General features: G+C 38.1%; 1 protein-coding gene across 1 annotated transcript in view; it reads left to right on the top strand.

Moving 5' to 3' along the window:
• Positions 1 to 21,492, top strand: part of MTX2 (metaxin 2) — a 97,256-nt gene that overhangs the window by 28,548 nt on the left and 47,216 nt on the right. Inside the window, exons 3-4 of the mRNA XM_023542819.2 lie at positions 7,515 to 7,562; positions 8,535 to 8,581. Coding sequence (XP_023398587.2) covers positions 7,515 to 7,562; positions 8,535 to 8,581 — 95 coding nt within the window. The remainder of the gene's footprint in view (positions 1 to 7,514; positions 7,563 to 8,534; positions 8,582 to 21,492) is intronic.

The raw sequence follows: 21,492 nt of genomic DNA, 5'->3' as shown, positions 1-21,492 counted from the left end.
GTGGTGAAGGAGTATTCTGGGCTGTGGGGAACCATTTGAGCAATGTCATGAAGGTGAGAATGTATGAAGCGTGTTGGGGAAATTTTAAGTACTCTGGCTGGATATGAGGATCCTGTTGTTAGGTAGGTAGGTGGGCAAGCAGGCGTCCTCATCCTCCTCACTAATTCATGTGTGTGATTTCCTCTCCAAGATTTTTGGTTGGTCAAAGAAGATGATTTCACCAGGATAGATAGAGGAGGACTTTTCCTTGCTCAGGTTTACGTGAATGGCTGTGTTCCCTGCTAAAATGTCAAATAATTAGTTATTTATTAAGAGCGATGTTCTCCAAAGTGGGGTGGGGTGTGTGCATCCTGTGGTACAAGACAGTCCTTTGCAGTACAGGAAGAAAATATTGGAACTCGAATTTTGATCTTTTTTTTTTTTTTAACCTCTTTTTTTAACTTTCTTTTGAAGTGTATGTTTTATAAATGTACATGATATATTAGTACAGAAATACCAAGCATTTGATTTCTTAACCCATTTGGGGCTGCTTGTGCAAATATTTTATTGATGGAGACATTAGATTTAAAAACATGGTGACTTCTGGAGTAGAGTCCTAGGATGTGGAAAAGGGAATAGTGAGATGGCTTGTCACGTGGTTGAGGGCCTTGACTGTTAGGCCTAGAAGTGTAACAATGGTAACATCTGATGAAGGCTATATGTTTTATATGTTTTCATATAAAACATTGAAACAGATTTCCAGTTTTAGGGTTGGTGCAAGGTAGGAAATATGTAGCTAATTTATAGAATCAGGTTCTGTCAACTATTTTAGGCAGCTGTTTTAATATTTTTAGAGTTGTGTTGTTGATTGTAGTATTAAAGTTCTCTAGGTAAAGTGTCCTTTTTTTTGTTTTTGTTTTTTGTCACATTGTGTAGTTTCCTTAGCTTCTTTGCTGAATTTTTACCCTAAATGGTACAGAGTAATAACAGTAAAGATAATGGTAGTAATAGAAACAAAGATTTATTCAGCCATTGTTTGCTGATTGCCTGTTATATAATAGGTGCTAGGGATAAAGTGATAAGCAAAAATCAAGCATGAACTCTCTGGATTTTTGGTGCTTATGTTCTAGTAGGGGAGATAAATGAACAAATAGTCACTCAAGTTGATGTGAAAATGTTGACTGTGATAAGTGGTACAAAACCCAAAAAAAGAAAACCTGTCGCCTTCGAGTTGATTCCGATTCATAGCGACCCTATAGGGCAGAGTGGAACTGCCCCATAGAGTTTCCAAGGAGTGCCTGGTGGATTCAAACTGCTACCTTTTGGTTAGCAGCCAAGCTCTTAACCACTATGCTACCAGGGTTCCAAGTGGTAGTATAAAGGGGTGTGCAATGTATAAAAGTTTGTAAAGAGAGTGTTTTGGAGTGTTTGAACTGTTCAAGGATGTCTGCGAAGGCTTCCCTGAAGGCAGGATTGGCTATGTAATTTGTAGTGCCCAGTGTAAAATGGAAACGTGAGACCCCTGTTCAAAAATTATTAAAAATTTCAAGACTGCAATAGCAGAGGATTAAAGCCAGCGTGGGGTCCTGTGCAGCCGCATAGGTTGTAGCCTCATGAAGCTGGCTCTGCCTGGGGAAGTGATGTTTGCACACAGATGTGAGGACACAGTAGGAGGGAAAGATTGTTCCAAGCAGAAGAGTCAACACAAGCGAGTCTGTGGGGCAGAAAGGAGCATGGCACATTCACAAACTGGGTGAAGGCCAGTGTGGCTGGAGCACAGAGACTGGAATCGGGAGGTGTGATGAGGCCAGGAAGGTAGAGATGGTGATGTGTAAGGCCAAGTAGGACCTCGTAGACCAAGTTGAAGATTCTGGTCTTTATTCCAAGAGCCCCACGTAACTGTTGATGTGTCTCGAGCATCAAGTTTACTTTTGATGTGCTAATAATACCAGTAACTTGCATCTTGACAGCACTGGATAAATATTCTCCCTCACTCCCATTTCCTATCATTTCCTCCTTTTCAGAAACTTGTAGTTTCTGAAACTAAATATCACTATCGATATTTATTCTAAGACTGGCTTTTGGTGGTAGAAATTGAGACTAGGCAGAGTAGGTGAGTCATAAAGTTTTATTCACTATTGAAGTAGTTGGTGGTCTAACACATTTCAAGTCAATTGAAATAAAATTAGTAAAAGGTGAAAATGTTTTATTACTATCTTAAAATATTTTTCTTTGTAAGATTTTTACGGTTTATTGTTAGTACCGTAAGTTTAAATTCTTAATCTCCCTCCCTTTTTTACCTTTTTAACTTTCTTGGCAGCTACCTGAGAGGTTGGAGTTCTAGTCTACCTGTAGGTGCCTCGGGAGAAAGGTTTGGTGATCTATTTCTGAAAAATCAGCCATTGGAAACCTTATGGAGCACGGTCATACTCTGACATATGGGTCAGGGAGACTAGACAGCAACTGGTTTTTATACACAGCCAGTCATGAGGGGTGGGAATTGATTTGTTTGACCTTGGGAAAGAAAGGAGTAGGAAAGAAATTGTCTTTTTGGACTTTGAGTATGTTTCCTGTAATATGTAATTCTCAATAAAAAGACTTGAATTAATATTACTCAAAGCAAGAAATAGGCTTTGTTATGTGTAGAGGATAATGTTCGTGTTTTCATGGATTTACTCATGAAGATAGTTATAGAGCTCATTTCCCAGAATGATACCTGCATGGTTTATTTGTGGATCCACTGCCATGACACCTGGTTTAGGATTTCTCCTTTGGCACTATTATCGGATGATACACTAGTGATTTCTTTTCCCATGTTATGCTTAAAATATAATTATTTGAGCTGGTTCACATAGGCAATATATATGTCAGTAATATTTGTATACTCTGAGTACTGCTCATGGGTAAGATAGGCATCTGGTTATTCTTCGCACACTGTGTCTCTTGCCTACTCATTCATGATACTGTAGAATTTTCAGTTATTATCATTACATAGGTTTCTATCAGTCTAGTTGCGTTTTCTTTTTAACTGATGTATTTTTGAAGAAAACATCATTTTGTAGGGTTGTCGTTGTTAAGTGCCATCGAGTTGGCCCTGGCTCATGGCTACCCTATGCACAATAGAATGAAATGCTGCAAATTTCTGTGACATCCCCGTGATCGGTCGCGGATTGGACCATTGTGATCCGTAGGGTTTTCATTGTCTGATTTTTGAAAGTAGATCACCAGGCCTTTCTTCCTAGTCCATCTTAGTCTAGAAGCTCTGCGAAACCTGTTCAGCATCATATCAACACACAAACTGCCACTGACAGGCAAGTGGTATCTGTGCCTAAAGTGCATTGGCCAGGAATTGAACCCAGATCTCCCATATGGAAGGCAAGAATTCTGCCACTGAACTACCACTGCCCCCACTTTGGTAGGGTAACTTTCTGAGAATTTATTTTCAACAGTAATTTTTGAGTTGGAACATAGTTTGTATCTTGGACCAAGTAAAATAATACTTCCTTCTTTTCTAGCTTTGGGGCCCTGGTGGTGCAGTGGTTAAGAGCTCAGCTGCTAACCAAAAGGTCAGTAGTTTGAATCCACCAGCTGCTCCTTGGAAACCCTATGGGCAGTTCTTCTCTGCCTGTAGGGTTAATATGAGTCAGAATCAACTCGATGGTAACGGGGTTTTTTTTTTTCTTTTTTCTAGCTTTAGGTTCTTAATAACAGAACTTTTGAGATTTGTAGGCAGCTTCTTTATTCTTATTTGCAGTCAAATGATAAGTTGTAAGATTTCTGTTACTTTCCCATATGTCTATTGTATTAGAATCAAGAGAATCCATGGGGACGATGATGAGTTAACTGGGACATGTAAGTTACCGTTCATATGAGAACCCTGTAATATTACGTAGTAGTGAAGTAGCATCTGATTTATCAAAGAATGCTTAAATTATATTCTTCTTTTATTCTTATATTTAATGCTGTTGTTGTTAGGTGCCATTGAGTCGGTTCTGACTCAAAGTGACCCTAGGCACAACAGAACGAAACACTGCTCGGTCCTGCGCCATCCTCACAGTTGTTGCTCTGCTTGAGCCCATTGTTGTAGCCACTGTGCCAGTGCATCTTGTTGAAGGTCTTCCTCTTTTTCTCTGACCCTCTATTTTACCAAGCATGATGTCCTTCTCTAGGGACTAATCCCTCTTGATAACACGTCCAAAGTATGTGAGACATAGTCTCTCTGTCCTTATTTCTAAGAACCATTCTGGTTGTACGTCTTCCAAGACAGATTTGTTCATCCTTTTGGCAGTCCCTGGTATATTCAGTATTCCTCGCCAATACCACAATTCAAAGGTGTCAATTCTTTGGTTGTCTGATTACTCGTCCAGCTTTTGCATGCATATGAGGCGATTGAAGATGCCATGGCTTGGATTAGGTGCACCTTATTCCTCAGGGTGACATCTTTGCTTTTCAACACTTTAAAGAGGTCTTTTGCAGCAGATTTGCCCAGTGCAATGCATCTTTTGATTTCTTGACTGCGGCTTCCATGGGTGTTGATTGTGGATCAAAGTAAAATGAAATAAAAGAATGTATTTTATTCCATTATTTTGAAAATTTGTAATCCATGTGTAGTGTATAACCAAAAAAACTAGCCAGATGTTAAAATTACCAGAGTATTTAATCAGAACACTCCATTATCTTAACATAATTTGATAATATTAGGTTCAGTAAAACTTTGATTAGTGAGAATATTTATGGAATGGTATGGTAAGTTTATTTAATAAAAAATACCCCTTTTCTGAGAATGAAGAACACCAAAGACACAAGGTAATTATGAGCCCAAGAGACAGAAGGGGCCACATAAGCCAAAGACTACATCAGCCTGAGACCAGAAGAACTAGATGGTGCCCAGCTACAAACGATGACTGCCCTGACAGGGAACACAACAGAGAACCCCTGAGGGAGCAGAAAAGCAGTGGGATGCAGACCCCAAATTCTTATAAAAAGACCAGACTTAATGGACTGACTGAGACTAGAAGGACCTTGGAGGTCATGGTCCCCAGACCTTCTATTAGCCCAAGACAGAAACCATTCCCAAAGTCAACTCTTCAGACAGGGATTGGATTGGACTGGACTGTGGGATAGAAAATGATACTGGTGAAGAGTGAGCTTCTTGGATCAAGTAGACACATGAGACTATGTGGGCAGTTCCTGTCTGGAGAGGAGATAGAGGGCAGAGGGGGTCAGAAGCTGGCAGAATGGACACGAAAATAGAGAATAGAGTGAAGGAGTGTGCTGTCTTATTAGAGGGAGAGCAACTGGGAGTATATAGCAAGGTGTATATAAGTTTTTGTATGAGAGAGTGACTTGGTTTGTAAACTTTCACTTAAAGCACAATAAAAATTAAAAAAAAAAAACTTCTCTTTCTGTGCACACACTGAATACCAACTGTATGCAAACCATGGCACAGTGTGGAATTCACAGATGCATAAAACACATCTGTGCTGGCAAGGAACTTAGTTTCAATCTTTATTATTTGAAATTTTTGTTAATTTTATTCCTATATTTTATTGCTCTAATAAGATTAATGTAATGCATATAATTGAATCTTTGGTGATTTAGGTCTTGTAAGGAATGAACCTCATTGTACTGTTTCTAGTACATAGTATAGAAGTGCTGACCATACAGTTTATCCCAAAAGGTTATTTTTGAGTAAGTCGCTGATGTCAGCTTGTTTTTATTTCCCTGACTTTTATTTTAAAAACTGTGTTATATAGGTTAATTGGATTCTTATTGAAATTTTACTTTGTTAAAAAGTTTTCAATAAAGTATAATATTGTTTCACTACCTTTTTGGTACGTAAGTTGGAACTCAATAGCTTTACATGTTTATATAATATTATGAGTAACAACATACAAAACTATGTATTGCCCATTATTTGCTTGATGATTTTGTGGTATTATCCTTAAGTATGAGTTTAATTTTATGTTGCTGAAACCAAACCAAGCCAAAAGTAACTTTTATAATTTATAGTAATACTGTTAGGTTTTTCTTTTTATTCTGAAGTATAGTGAAAGCAAATTAAGGAGTCTTGCCTCCTTCACCCATGGGAGGGACTGTCTTAAATGATCAGTCTTAAGAAAAAAATACTTCGTGTGCATAATTTTTTTTTAAATCAACCGGAATTATATCTCAAAAATGGTAATCTGTTGCCATGCCACAGCAACTAGATTAGTATAAACACAATAAGAAAAATATCAATTATTTTCAAATCTTATATATTTGATTTACTTTCTTGCTGAGGTCAAAAGTAGTTACTGTATTAAAATTGGTGTTTGTGATGTCTTAGGCCTTTCACAAAGAAGAATTCAACAAATGATATCCTGTATAGTCTATCAGTGGTGCCATTGCTTTTCAAGTGCGGTTAATTAGACAAAATTCGAATCTAGTGCTTTTTCCAAGAACTGGTAGATGGCTAATATTCTCTTTGTACCTGGAGCCTATAAGAGGTTAAGGGGTCATGGTCAAGCCTGACTTCAGGCCTAAAATTAGCTTTCCTAGCTTTATTTCAAGAAGCCCTGCTGGTGCAATGGTTAAGAGCTTGGCTGGTAACTGAAGGGTCGATGGTTTGAACCCACCAGCTGCTCTGCAGGAGAAAGATGTGCCAGTCAGCTTCTGAAAAGTTTACAGCCTTGAAAACCCTGGAACAGTTCTACTCTGTCCTATAAAAAACAAAACAACAACCAAACCTGTTGCCATGGAGGTGATTCGACGAGTGACCCTATAGGACGGAATTGAACTGCCCCTTAGGGTTTCCAAGGGGCAGCTGGTGGATTCAAACTGCCAACCTTTTGATTAGCAGCTGTAGCTCTCAACCGCTGTGCCACCAGGGCTCCATAGGGTCACTGTAAATCGGAATCGACTCCACAACAATGGGCTGATTGGTTAGCTTTATTTCAGGTTGTGGGTACTTATTATTTCATCATGTTTTTGTGGAGTGGTGGTGGAGTGTCAAGACGATGGAATTTTCTAGAATACGACAGGAGTCCTCTCTGTTTTTAAATACTACCAGGTTATAAGGAAAGGTGCACAACCTGATACAGATGTATTTGATTCTTTTGTACAGTTTGTCTATTTGAAAATTTACCTAGTTAAAAGTTTACAGTAAAATATGCTTTCACTTTTTTTTGTAGCGGATGGAAATTTGGTATCTTTTTATATGCATGAGTAACATTTTGGATCTGTGTTTGAAGGAGCTTAAGGGAATTATAGCATATAGGCTATTTAATTTTTAAATTCTCAATTTTGATCTCACAAGCTGTTTCCCACCTCCTCATAAAAAACAAACCACCACCAAACAATAAACCAAACGTGTTTAAAACAGCTCCTCTAGTACAGGTTACCATAGAATCTGAGGTAGTGTGATTAGTAACCATGTATAAGGTAACCTTGGCAATTGACTTTAAATGCTCTAGGCAAACATAATTATTACTTTGGTTGGTTATTGATATTTTTTTTGTCCTATGCACCTGATTATCACTGCTTTGTTTCCACAGCTGTAGAACCTTGGCCTGAAAATGCTACGTTGTATCAGCAGCTGAAAGGTGGGTACTTGTTCACAATTAAAAATGGCCTTTTATCAAAATATATTTATTTAAAAAAGCTTCAGTAACATATTGCAAAGAGAACGTAAAATATAAAGAAGGGATTCCCTTGTATAGTTTATCTAGGAGGTTTTACCTAAACTTGCCAGTATAAACCAACCATTCATGGCCTGTGAGATCCTTAGTTTATTATTGACTCATTATACTGGCTGCTATGGGCAGTGTAAAATGATGTGGTTGCAGGCGCAGTTGGCAGATTTACTGCACCAAGAGCTGAGACAGCAGATTTTTGAAGTCCTGTGGTAAAGTGGGCTCTCAGTAAAAAGGAACTGTTAAAATGTATAGACTAGGATGGTTCAGGCTTCCTTTAGCAGCTCTTCATATATCATCAGATCACATTATGGACCCCATTTGGGGCTCAGCAGCCTGCTACAGTTGTCAGAAGACTGCAAAGTAATGAAGACTAATAGGCAGCAGCCCTAGTCTTCTAAGCACGGAATTTTTATTGCAGTGAACTTGTCATCTTTCTTTTGTGTGACAGACTTAGACACACTGTGCAGTATTAACTGCAGGCTGGTTTTATATGATTGTGAATGCTTTTGCTTTTAACTAAACGGGTTTGAATAGGCACTGTTTTACTTAATGAAAAAAAAAGGAGAGGAATATTTCTTGAAAACTTGAAAAATGAATTTGTTTTTAAATGAGCAATTTTAATTACATATTGCCGATAAAATGAGATATATGATTAAACAGTTTGAGGAAATAGCCATTTCATTATTTATTTGCATACTATGATAATTTAACCAAAATTATAATTATGCAGTAGCATTGATACAGAATTTCATAATTTGTTAAAGGCTATGCCTTTTCTTTTTTAAAATAGGAATGAATTTTTAAGAATAAAAATTAAGTATATTTTACTTGTTTAGTGATTACACTGTTGACTTGGACTTTTTTATTGCGTTTCCACAGACGAGCAGATTTTGCTTTCTGACAATGCGGCTTCTCTTGCTGTGCAGGTAAATATATAAATCATGGAGACTTTTTTTTTTTAACCGCCCCAGGTGATTTGAGTCATTTGGAGTTCAATTATTTTTTTCCCCTCCATAAAGTCTGATACTATGTGTTTAAAAATTTTCTGTGTAATTTACTATTATCAACATAACATTGCTTCTCCGTTAAAGCGTAATTCGTATGTAGTGTCATTTAGTTAATTGTTGTCAATACATAAATATAAAAATCTTCATTATTCATTGTTTATTTAATTTTTAAAAACCACTTTTAGGTACTAGCATTCTATTTCTTAGCTGTTTTGCTTTTGGCTAGCTATGATAGTATTGATTATTTGGGGTTGTATGTTAATTTATGGATACAAAGTTATTTTCTAATTTATTTGTAAAGATTTTTTCATTACATAGTTTTAAGCTTTATTCTACTCATTTTACTCATTCTAGCCTAATCCTTTTGGTGATCTTGAAGCAAACGTATTCTTCTCTAGCCACTTGTTTTATATTTATTAATTACATTAATACTTATTATCCCGAACAACTTCTTGAATGTGATAACTCTTTAAGTTGTGTATCACAGCTGTAAGATCGAAAAAGATTAGTGGCCTTCTAAACTGCACTGTGGAAAGGATAGGATATTTAGGGATTGTTTGCTTAAAAAAAAAGTTTATGTAGGTTATAGAATTACAGTTATTCAAACATTTTGTACATATTTAGCTGTGATTTATTTAGTTAGCTTATGTAGTTTGAATTTCACAAAGAGGATTTTATTTTGGAACATCTAAAAGATAAAAGGGAGCCCTGGTGGCGCAGTGGTTAAGAGCTTGGCTGTTAACCAAAAGGTTGGCAGTTCGAATGGACCAGCCACTCTGGAAACCCAATGGAGCAGTCCCACTCTGTCCTGTAGGGTGGCTATAAATTGGAATCAACTCGATGGCAATGGGTAAGAGATACTAGAGAAATTTTAAGACGTGTTTATTGGAGATGAGACTGTGAGCTTCTTGAGGACAGAAAGAAAAGGAAGGAAAGGAACTGTTTATTGAGCTTTTGCTGTGCTGTAGGCACAATGCTAGGCACTTAATTTTAGGTCTTCTCATTTATCGTTTTTATTCAAGTTGGTATCCTCTGGGCTTAATAACAATGTCTGAAACATAATATGTCATTTAGTACATGTTTGTTTTGTTTAAGGCAGGAAAAGATGGAAAGAAATGTGTTTTCTTCCAATAGGCAGAAATTCTCAGTTGGTTATATGCAATAAAAATGAATTTATACTTACAATGTTAATCCTTTTTCTGTGAGGGAGGTGGAATTTAAGTTTAGCTTGCAGATGTTAATAACATAGTGCCTGGTATATAATATATACTTAAGAACTGTTTGCTGAATGAAAAGTTTTTAGGTGTGATGAAAGCAATCTTGCCTGATAACCAACAGCACAAGTAAATTAATCACTGTGTATAGTGTTTCTGGTCTTTATATGTTTGAAAAGACAGCTTCAGGACACAGTGAATACTTTAGTTGAAGCACGATTCTTAACCTTTTTTTAACTGACATTTTTTGGGTAAGTCTTTTAGGATCTGATGAAAGCTATAGAAAACATTCCAGTGCACACACACAAATAAAAACATAACCATGCTGTTCTATATATGTTTTCAGGAGGTTTACTGATCTCCCTGCTGAAGCCATCTGGGGATGTGCTACGAAGACCCCTTAAGCTAAAGAGTAGTAGTTCAGGAAGTACTGAAGTAATTTTCACCAGATAGGAAGGTATTTTGGGTAGGAATAGATCAGTGGTTCTTAACTGGGTAAGATATTTATCTCCCAGGGAACATTTGGCTAGGTTTAGAGACGTTTTTGGTCGTCATATTGGTAGTAGTGGGGTGCTACTGGCATCTCATGTGTAGAGGTCAGGGATGCTGCTACACATCCTATGAAGCACAGGACAGCCCGCTGCACAACAAAGAAGTATCCAGTTCCAAATGTCAATAGTGTCGAAGTTGAGAAACCCTGGAATAGATGGTTTAACTAGTTTTTGGTATAAACCAAGATATCAGTATATTAAAAAAAACAAAAACAAAAAACCTGTTGCCATCGAGTTGATTCTGACTCGTAGTGACCCTATAAGACAGAGTAGAACCGCCCCATCAGGTTTCTAAGGAGTGGCTGGTAGATTTGAACTGCTGACCTTTTGATTATCAGCTGAGCTCTTAACCACTTCACCACCCGGGCTCCACTATCGCTATGTTACTGTTTAAAAAAGAAAAAATACACACATACATGCAAAACCAAACCCACTGCCGTGAGTCGATGCTGACTCATAGCGACCCTATAGGATGGAGTTGAACTGCCCCATAGGGTTTCCAAGGCTGTAAATCTTTATGGAAACAGACTGCCAGATCTTTTTCCTGCAGAGCAGCTGGTGGGTTTGAACCACTGACCTTTTGGCTAGCAGCTGAGTGCTTTAACTGCTGTGCCACCAGGGCTCCTCTGTGGGTGTGTGTACGTGTATGCACATACACACATATTTATGTTTCAGATAATCTGTGGAAGGGAAGAAAAAAGCAGTTTTGCTAAGTAGTTGATCTCTTAGTGTGTATTTTATTTAGTGACTCCATTTTTATGGTTCCTATTAATTTACTTTCTCTTCTCAAATTGTATTTGCAATTAAAAATAAAACTAGAAAAAAGGACCTTTTAAAATGTAGAATTTTGCTTAACCATTTCAATTTTTTTTGTTATCCTACATATGTCACTTAGATGATAAATTAACCAGCATATATTAAAAAGTCTTGGTTTTCTTCAATATTCTTTAGTTTGACAGCTGATAGTAGCCATGACTATAAATGTGACTTTTCCAAATATCTGATGTAAAGTTTATGGAGTAATTTTCTTTTATATGGTGGACCAGTATCCATTTAGAAGAATCAGTTAAAGGCCTCACTTTTGATGTATAAAATTGATCAAACAGTATGACAGGTATCCATAAACTGGATATTTCGTAGAAGATATCAAACATCAGATATTTTAATAGTCTGCCAGTTAAGCTATCAAGAAATTTAAAATCTACTTACCACATAGACTTGGTATTTATTATACTCCTGAAACTAAGTGGTTACTGTATTTTTTGTAAATAACACATCCACACATATAATGCACATAGCATGCCTAGAAAAATAATGGGGGAGGGTGTTGCACAGTTGACAGAAAAACATATCACACACACATTATTTGCATTAAAATACAGTAGATCTTTTTTGATTGAAGAAACCTTTATGATTTTAATCCCAAACCAAACCCATTGCCATTGAGTCCATCCCGACTCATAGCGACCCTGTAGGACAGAGCAGAACTGCCCTATAGGGTTTCCAAGGAGCAGCTGGTGGATTCGAACTGTGAACCTTTTGGTTAGCAGCCAAGCTCTCAACCCACTGCGCCACCAGGGCTCCTTTATGATTTTAGTTAAAAGGAAAATGAATTTTTTCCTGTGGCCATTTCTCCTTAGATTTGCTTTCCTTGTCTCATCTATAAAGGATTGGCATTACCTAAAGTGTTTCCTGGTTATGCAATAGTCTTGTATGTTGAATATAGTGAAGCATTAGCGTGGCACATTCCTCTGTTTCTCATGAGCTATGTGTTTGTGCGTATACGTGCATATATATATACACACACACACAGGTGTGTGTATAAATATGTATGTATATTTAAGGATAAATATATACGTCTGTATGTGTGCATGTGTATATATATTTAGAGGAAGAGAGAGAAAATAAAATTTTCCTCTGCACAATACTTATGTTTGGAAGACTTAAGCTTATATTCATTGGGAAAAGAACTTTGATAATAATTTTATGTTTTGAGTCTCTCTTACCTCCTAAACCTAAACCCGCTGTCCAATATGTGTAATATGTGGGCCACATGTGTAATTAAAAAATTTCTAGTAGCCTATTAAAAAAAATAAAAAGAACTGAGTGAAATTAATTTTAATAATATATTTTTACTTCAATATTTCAAATATCGTTTTAACCTGTAATCAATACAAAATTTATTAATGAGATATTTTGCATTTTTTTTCTCTTTCAGATTAAAGTCTAATGTGTATTTTACATTTACAGCACATCTCAGCATTAGCCACACTTTGAGTGCTCAATAGCCACATGTAGCTAGTGGCTCTTGTATTGGACAGGGAGGTCTAGAAATACAGTATGAGCAAATATGTGTGAACTCTGCAAATTTTTTGCATTAAGTGTTTTGTTTGATTTTCTTCAAGAAGTTGATGTTTTTAGTGATTCAGCATATGCTGTTTTTATAGGTGATTCCACAAATGTAATGGGCACTTGGTCTCTTTGTCTCAAATATAAAACCAAATAACCAGTTGCCATTGAATCCATTCTGACTCATGGCGACCCCATGCCTGTCAGAGTAGAAGTGTGTTCCATAGGGTTTTCAATGGCTGGTTTTTTAGAAGTAGATTGCCAGGCCTTTCTTCTGAGGTGCCCCTGTGTGGTCTTGAATTATCAGCCTTTAAGTTAGCAGCTGAGCTTGATAACTACACCACCCAGGGACTCCTGTTTGCCTCAACTAATCCTTTATTATTTTTGTTATCCTTAAAAGTCTTGAGTTGAAAACATCTTCTGGTGTTTGTACCACCCAGGGACTCAGTTCCAAATATGTTGTTGTTAGATGCTGTTGAGTTGGTGGTTCCAACTCATAGCTACCCTGTGTACAACAAAGTGAAACACTGCCCAGTCATGCACCATCCTCAAAATTGTTGCTGTATTTCAGCCCATTGTTGCAGCCACTGAGTCAGTCCATCTTGTCAAGGGTCTTTGTTTCACTGACCCTCTGTTTTACCAGGCATGATGTCCTTCTCCAGGGATTGGTCCTTCCTGATAACATGTCCAAGGTACATGAGATGAAGTCTCGCCATCCTCACTTCCAAGGAGCCCTCTGGCTGTACTTCTTCCGAGACAGACTTGTTCATTCTTTTGGCAATCCATGGTATATTCAATATTCTTTGCCAATACTATAATTCAAAGGCATTAATTCTTCTTCCATCTTCCTTATTCATTGTCTGGCTTTCGGATGCACATGAGGCAACTGAAAATATCATGGCTTGGGTCAGGCGCACCTTAGTCCTCAAAGTGATATTCCAAATATAAAACCAAAAAAACCCAAACCCATTGCCTTCAAGTCAGTTCCGACTCATAGTGGCCCTGAAGGACAGAGGAGGACAGCCCCATAGGGTTTCCAAGGAGTGACTGGTAGATTTGAACTGTTGACGTTTTGGTTAGCAGCCAAGGTCTTAACCACTGTGCCACCAGGGCTCTGTGGCATACCTTGAATAGTACTCTTTGTCTCCGGTTTCCTCATCTGTAAAATTTAGAGATATTTGGATTGGGTTGTTGTGAGAATTAAATGTGCTAACATATGTAAAATACTTAGAAAAGTACCTGGCATATTGTAAATATGCAGTGGATGTTGGTTATTATTACTTTCTCTCTTGATTCTCTGACAAAGATACATGTGATCAGTGTCAGCAAGAGTAATGGAAGTCTGCCGGATTGGTAATACCTAAATATGTCAAGGTGATTGAAAATAACTTTGTGTAAAGTACTAAAAAAGATTTGTTTTAAAATTTAATATTTATCGAATACTTTTATGTACTGATATACTGGGAGCTTTTGTGTGGAGTATCTGATATACTAAGAGCTTTTTTTAAAAAAAAATTTTATTGTGTATTAGGTGAAAGTGTACAGAGGAAATTAGTTTCTCATTCTATAGTTTGTAGGTGAAGTGTTCCATGACTTTGGTTTCATACCTCACAACGTGTCAGTGCTATCCCCATTTCTGCCCTAAGTTCCAATTTCATTCCCTTCCTGCATTCTCATCTTTGCTTTTGGGCAAATGTTGCCCTTTTGATTTTATACAATTGATTGTTCTAAAGAGCACAATCCTCTCAGGTGTTATTTATTTTATGGGCCCTGTGGTTTGGCTGAATGGTGTTCTCTGGGAATGGCTTCAGTTCCAGTTCAGAAGGGTGTCTTAGGGCCGTAGTCTCAGGGGTTCCTCTAGACTCTGTCATACCAGTTGGCCAGGTCTTTTTTGTGAATGTGATTTTTGTTCTGTGATTTTTCTCCTGGTCTGTCTGGGACCCTCTGTCGTGATCCCAGTCAGAGTGGTGGCCACTGGTACCTGGGCACCATCTGGTTCTTCTGGTCTTGGGGTCACATAGGCTGTGGTTCATGTGGTCCATTAGTCCTTCGGATTAATTGCTCCCTTGAATCTTTGGTCTTCTTCACCCTCCTTTGCTCTGGATGGTAAGAGACCAATAGTTGTATCTTAGATGGCTACTTGAAAGCTATTCAGACCAGAGACTCTACTCATCAAAGTAGGGTACAGAACTTTGTCTTTATGAACTTTGGTGTGCCAATTGATGTACCTGTCCCCCTAGTATATGGTCCTTTGCCTTCGAGCCTAGGAACTTTGTCCAACGAGGTATTTGGTTATGTCTAAGAAGTTGTGCTGACTGTGGCCCTTGTGTGCTCTATTGTCTATATTAGTATATCAGTAGCATCTACAGTCAGGCATGTAGAAGTATCTACCACTAAACCTATGTCTGCAGGTAGATGTGTTCCCTTAAACCCTCCCACATCTCTTGGCTACCTATCTACCTATGTAAAAAAAATGTATCTATTGGAAAATTATTGTGAATACTGTTGTTGCAGGATTGCCTGTGCTATAGTAATTACCATTGTTGCCCTTTGTTCTTGCATTCCTCTCAGTGTCCTCCCTTGCTTTGGTCATGCTTTGCTGACTTCCCCCATATTATGTATTGCTTTTTGCTTCACCAGTATGTATCTTCTATTTGGTAGTTTTCCCTTCCTCCCCTCCCGTCCCTGGTAACCATCAGAGGATTTTTTTCCCCAGTGTGTAAACTTTTCTTGTCTTTTTATAATAGTGGTCTCATACAATATTTGTCCTTTTGTAATTGACTTATTTCACTCAGCATAACGTCTTCCAAATTTACCTGTTGTGAGATGTTTCATGGATTTGTCGTTATTCTTTATCGTTATGTAATATTCCATTGTGTGTATGTATAATAGTTTGAGTAGTACTGGTGTGAACCCTTCCCTGAATGTTTGGTAGGGTTCTCCAGTGAAGTCTTCTTATCTAGGGCTTTTTATTGTTGTCGTTGTTGAGAATTTTTTTATTGCCTCTTCAATTTCTTGTTTTGTTATGGGTCTGCTCAGTTTATCTACCTCAGTTTGTGTTAGTTTAGGCAGGTAGTATGTTTCAAAATCTGACCATTTCCTGTAGGTTTTCAAATTTGTTGGAGTACAGTTTTTCATAGTATTCTATTATGATCCTTTTTATTTCAGTTGGATCTGTTGTAATGTCACCCATCTCATTTCTTATTCGGTTTATTTGATTCCTGTCCTGCTTTTCTTTTGTTGATTTGGCCAGTGGTTTATCAATTTTGTTGATCCTTTCAAAGAACCAACTTCTGGTCTTGTTGATTATTTCTGTTGTTTTTCTGTTCTCTAGTGCTTATTATTTCCTTTCTTCTGGTGGCTGTGGGGTTCTTTTGCTGTTCTGTTTCTATTTGTTCAAGTAGTAAGGTTCATGTTTTGATTTTGGCGCTTTCTTATTTTTTGACGTGTGTGTTTATTGCTATAAATTGACTTCTAAGCACTGCTTTTGCTGTGTTCCAAAGGTTTTGGTAACATGTGTTTTCATTCTCGGAATTTTTTGATTCCATCTTTCTTTTCTTCTATTACTTAGTGGTTTTTAAGCAAGGTGTTATGCAGTTTCCATGTATTTGTTTTTTTTCCTTGCTCTTCCTTTTGTTGATTTCTACTTTTATGGCATCGTGATCAGAGAAAATGCTTTGTATTATTTCAGTGTTTTTGATTTTGTTGAGGCTTCCTTTGTGGCCTTAAATGTGGTCTGTTTTGGAGAATGTTTCATGTGTGTTGAAAAAGAATGTATACTTTGCTGCTGATGGGTGGAGTGTTCTGTATACGTCTATGAGATGAAATTGGTTGATTGTGGCATTTAGATCTTCTGTATCTTTGTTGAGTTTCTTTCTAGATGTTCTGTCCTTTACCAAAAGTGGTATGTTGAAGTCTCCTACTATTATTGTGGAACTCCTTCTCCTTTCAATACAGTTAGAGTTTGTTTTATGTATTTTGAAGCCCTGTGATTGGGTATGAAAACTCATAGTGACCCTTTAGGACAGAGTAGAACTGCCCCATAGAGTTTCCAAGGAGCGCCTGGTGAGTGATTGGGTATGTATATATTTATTATGGTTACATCCTCTTGGTGAATTATATAATGTCCTTCTTTTTCTTTTAGGTGGATTTTGCCTTAAAGTCTATTTTATTAGAGATTAGTATTGCCATTCCTGCTTTTGTTTTTTTTTTGGTTATTGTTTGCTTGATACATTTTTTTCCATCCTTTAAGTTTTAGTTGTTTATGTCTTTTGTCTACAGTGTGTCTCTTGTAGACAGCATATTGATTGGTCTTTTTTTTTTTTTTTAATCCATTCTTCTACTCTCTCTTTACTGATGCATATAAGCCATTTACATTCAGTGTGATTATAGATAGGTATGAGTTTAGTGCTGTCATTTTGTTGTACTTTTTCTTTGTAGAGTTGATGGTTTCTTTGTTCCACTTAATTTTCTGTGCTGAGTTCTTTTTGTTTGTAGATTTTCTTTGCATTTCTTTCGTTATTATTGATTTTGTGTTTACTGAGTCCTTATGTTTTTCTTTTTTTTGTTTTGATGAGTAGGTTTGTTGACTTTCTTTGTGGTTGGCTGGAGGGAGTGGAATGTACCATCAGCCCTCAGGCTTCTAGTGTGGGTGGCTGGATGGAGTGGGAAGCACCACCCTCAGGCCCCTGGCACGGTGGCTAGAGGGAATCGTAGGCACCGTTGATCCTCAGGCCCCCTGTGTAGGTAGCCAGAGGGAGTAGAAGGCTCCACTGGCCCTCAGGTCCCTGGCTAGGATAGTTAGCGGGAGTAGGAGGCACCTCTGGCCCTCAGGCCCCTGGCTAGGATAGTTAGCGGGAGTAGGAGGCACCTCTGGCCCTCAGGCCCCTGCACAGTTGGCTGGAGGGAGTAGGAGGCACCTCTGGCCCTCAGGTTCCTGGCACAGATGTCCAGAGGGAGTAGAAAGCTCCAGTGGCCCTCAAGCCCCCAGTGCAGGTGGCTGGTGGGAGTAGAGGCATCATTGGTCCTCAGGTCCCTGATCCGGGTGGCTGGAGAGTACGAGGGAGACATCGCTGGCCCTCAGGCCCCTGATGTAGGTGGCTGGAGGGGGTAGGAGATGTTGCTGGTCTGTGGGTCCCTGGTGCAAGTGGCTGAGCAAAGGGGTGGGTGCCTCCAGTCTGTGAGGTCCTGGCTTAGGGGGTGGGGTGGTAGTGGGTGCTGCTGGACTGTGATTTTGTGTGGGGAGGGGGGACTAGGCAAGGCAGGTTGGGGGGCCCCACTGGCCATGCCTCTGACATGAGGGGCTGGGGTGGGCATGGTGGGTGAGGTATGTGCACTTAATTTTACAGGGTGAGATACACTTCTGCCTGGCTCTGGAAGTGAGTGCAGAGTCACTCTTGCTTGGCTGCACCAGGTGATGGGGATCTCTGTTGGGAATGCTCCTTGCTTTGTCTAAATACGGCTGCACTATGCAGTTTTGGCTAGCAGGGTGCTGGCAATCTTTAATTCTCCATGTCTCCTGTTTTTGTACTGTCTCTCCTTCCACTTGGTGCTTGGTCCAATTCTTCAGCCTTGTCTTTGAGGGTCCCAAAGTTTTCATCTATGTCTGATTCACTTGTTTTCTTGTGTCTTTGTCATAGGAGAGATGTTACGAAGTGTCTGGCTACTCTGCCATGTTGGACCGCCCTATACTGAGAAGTTTTATGCAGAGTGTCACATTCAGTCCTTACCACAACCTAGTGTTGTTGTTGTTGTTGTTAGGTGCCATCGAGTTGGTTCCTACTCATAACGAACCTACAGGATAGAGCAGAACTGCCCTATAGGGTTTCCAAAGAGCGGCTGGTGGATTTGAACTGCCATCCTTCTGGTTAGCAGCTGAGAACCACTAACTACGCCACCAGGGTTTCCAGGGCAAGCGTAGGATGCTATTATTACTCTCATCTTAAAGATGTGGAAAATGAAATTTAGAGAAGCTCTGCCTGAAGTCAAAGAGCCCACACAGCTGTGAATATAAGCTGAAAACAACAGCATAGGTTGAGTGCCTACTATGTGCTAGGCACTATGTTAAGCACTTGATTCTTATTAATTCATTTAATTCTCACAACACCTGTATGAGGTAGGTGTTATTATAATCCCTATTCTACAGATAATGTTAATAAAAACAATAATTGTAGTTAAAACTTACACAGCACTTAATCTGTGTGTCAGACAGATTAAGTGCTTTAGATATCCTAGGTAATCCTCACAGACAGCAACCCTATGAGGTAGTTACTATATTACCACTTTATGGATTAGGAAATTAAGACAGTGAGAGGTTAAACTGTTGGCCCAAAGTTATAATACTTGGCAGAGCTGAAATGTAAACCCAGGAAGTCTGAGCTGAGAGTATATATTCATAATACTTTGCTATATATCAAATCTTTGAATTTTGTCCAAAAAGCAAGTGAACATTTAATTCACAAATTATTTCTGACATTGCCTAACAAATAATCTCTTACAATTTATAATTTATACTGAAGTGCAAAAAGGTAAATGTCTTATTTTTGGATCTTTGAAATGGGATAAAGTCAGTCTTAACTGTATTATGGGTTATTGTGAGAATCAAAACCAACCAAACTCACGGCCGTCGAGTCAATTCTGACTCAGAGCAACCCTATAGGACAGAGTAGAACTGCCCCATAGGGTTTTCAAGGCTGTAATCTTTACAGATAAGCTCTAGTGGTGTAGTGGTTAAGAGCTAGACTACCAACCAAAAAAGTCAGCAGTTCAAATCCACCAGCCGCTCCTTGGAAACCCTATGGGGATATTCTGTCCTGTCTTATAGGGTCACTATGAGTCGGAATTGATTCGACACCAACCAGTTTTTGGTTTTAATCTTTAAAGAAGCAGACTGCCAGATCTTTCTCCTGCGGAGCGGCTGGTGGGTTTGAACGTCCGACCTTTCAGTTAACAGCCAAGTGCTTAACCACTGCACCACCAGGGCTCCTTGTGAGGATCAAGCTAGATAATAAGTAAGAAATTTCTTTTCAAAAGTGAAAGCAATAGAAATACGATGATACTGAGTGCTGAATTAATGCCTGTTTTGACTTCGAAGATTTAGATACATATTTTGTAAGTGTCTTTTATGTAATAAAATGATATTTTCTAATAAGTTTTAGAAAGAATTTAATTTAGCTTGTATGAAGCCAACTGAAAAACTGATTTTCCTTTTAATGTATGACTTAATCTAAATATTGTAAAAGTTTGAATTTATTTTTAGAGAGTGTCTCAAACTAATGACAATTATTAGAATGCTATAAGAGGAATCTTGCTATGAGAATAACATTTAGTGCAGGTTAAGGGAAATATCCCTTTTCCATTGGATAACTTTGTTTTCCCCAACGCTTTGTGAATAAATACTTGATCTCTAAAAGCAAAAAGTAAGCCAACAAACAAACAATTTACTTTCTGTTGAATATATTGTATCAGTAAAAAAAAGCCAGCATTTTTATAGGCTCCATTAATGCTGGGTCATGAAAACTAACTGTCTGATCTGCTGATAGTTAGCTGACCCTTGCTTTTTCCTTTTAGCAAACGGTGCTTTTTAGGTAGACATATTAATTAGTGGTTAAATGGTAATATCCTAATGTGAATGGGGAAGAGCAGGAGGGTGCAATCTATTTTCTTTGGGGCTACAGGTCAGTTGTAGAAACAACCATGAGTATGAAAATACTGCCTCTGTAAACTTGTCTTGTCATGCAGATGGCCACAGTATACAGCTTCCCTGAAAATTTTAGAAGGAAGTATTTTGAATTTTCAGTCTGGTTGAATACATTTTTGTTTTAAACAAGTTGTTTGTGGCTGTATGCAACTTTAAGTGTCAGTTTAAACCTGATAAAAGTACAAGTAGGATGACACCAGTGGGTATATTTTAATAGAGGGAATTAATAGAATAATATTTTATGAAAAGCATTTTAAAAATTGATATAATTTTGTTAAAGTTGCATAAAGTGTGAAATTTTAGTCCTTAATGTTTGTTCATTCATCCCATTTTGATTGTCCTCTGCAAAATGAGGCTTTTGTATTCACTTTCAGAGTTGGGAGAAAAAAGGAAAGTTAAGGGGTAGAGAGATTTTAGTTAAAGTTGCTTAAATAAGGGGACTTGTAAAATCCTTTTCAAGGAGCCCTGGTGGCGCAATGGATAAGCGCTCAGCTGCTAGCCAAAAGGTTGGCCGTTTGAACCCACCAGCTGTTCTGCTGGAGAAAGATGTGGCAGTCTGCTTCCATAAATATTTATAGCCTCGGAAACCCTGTTGGGCAGTTCAGCTCTGTCCTGTAGGGTCACTATGAGTCAGCATCAACTTGAGGACAATTTTTTTTTTTAAATCCTTATCAGTGTTCTAGATGAATGAAAACTAGCAAAATAGAGAATGAAGATGTTTCTTTGATATGTAAATTCTTCAAATTGATTGCTTTGTATTACATTATCTTTTATGTAGCAGAAGTATTAAAATATTTGGTGGTTTATACTTATATGGAATGATTTAAATATATAAAATACGATCTTTATAAGAAACCAAAAAACCAAACCCACTGCCATCGAGTCGATTCCGACTCATAGGAACCCTATAGGACAGAGTAGAACTGCCCGATAGAGTTTCCAAGGAGCGCCTGGTGGATTCGAACTGCAGACCTCTTGGTTAGCAGCCGTAGCACTTAACCACTACGCTACCAGGGT

Source organism: Loxodonta africana, chromosome 6, assembly GCF_030014295.1.
Source record: "Loxodonta africana isolate mLoxAfr1 chromosome 6, mLoxAfr1.hap2, whole genome shotgun sequence".
Taxonomy (NCBI): Eukaryota; Metazoa; Chordata; class Mammalia; order Proboscidea; family Elephantidae; genus Loxodonta; species Loxodonta africana.
This window is presented reverse-complemented; position numbering and strand designations above follow the sequence as displayed.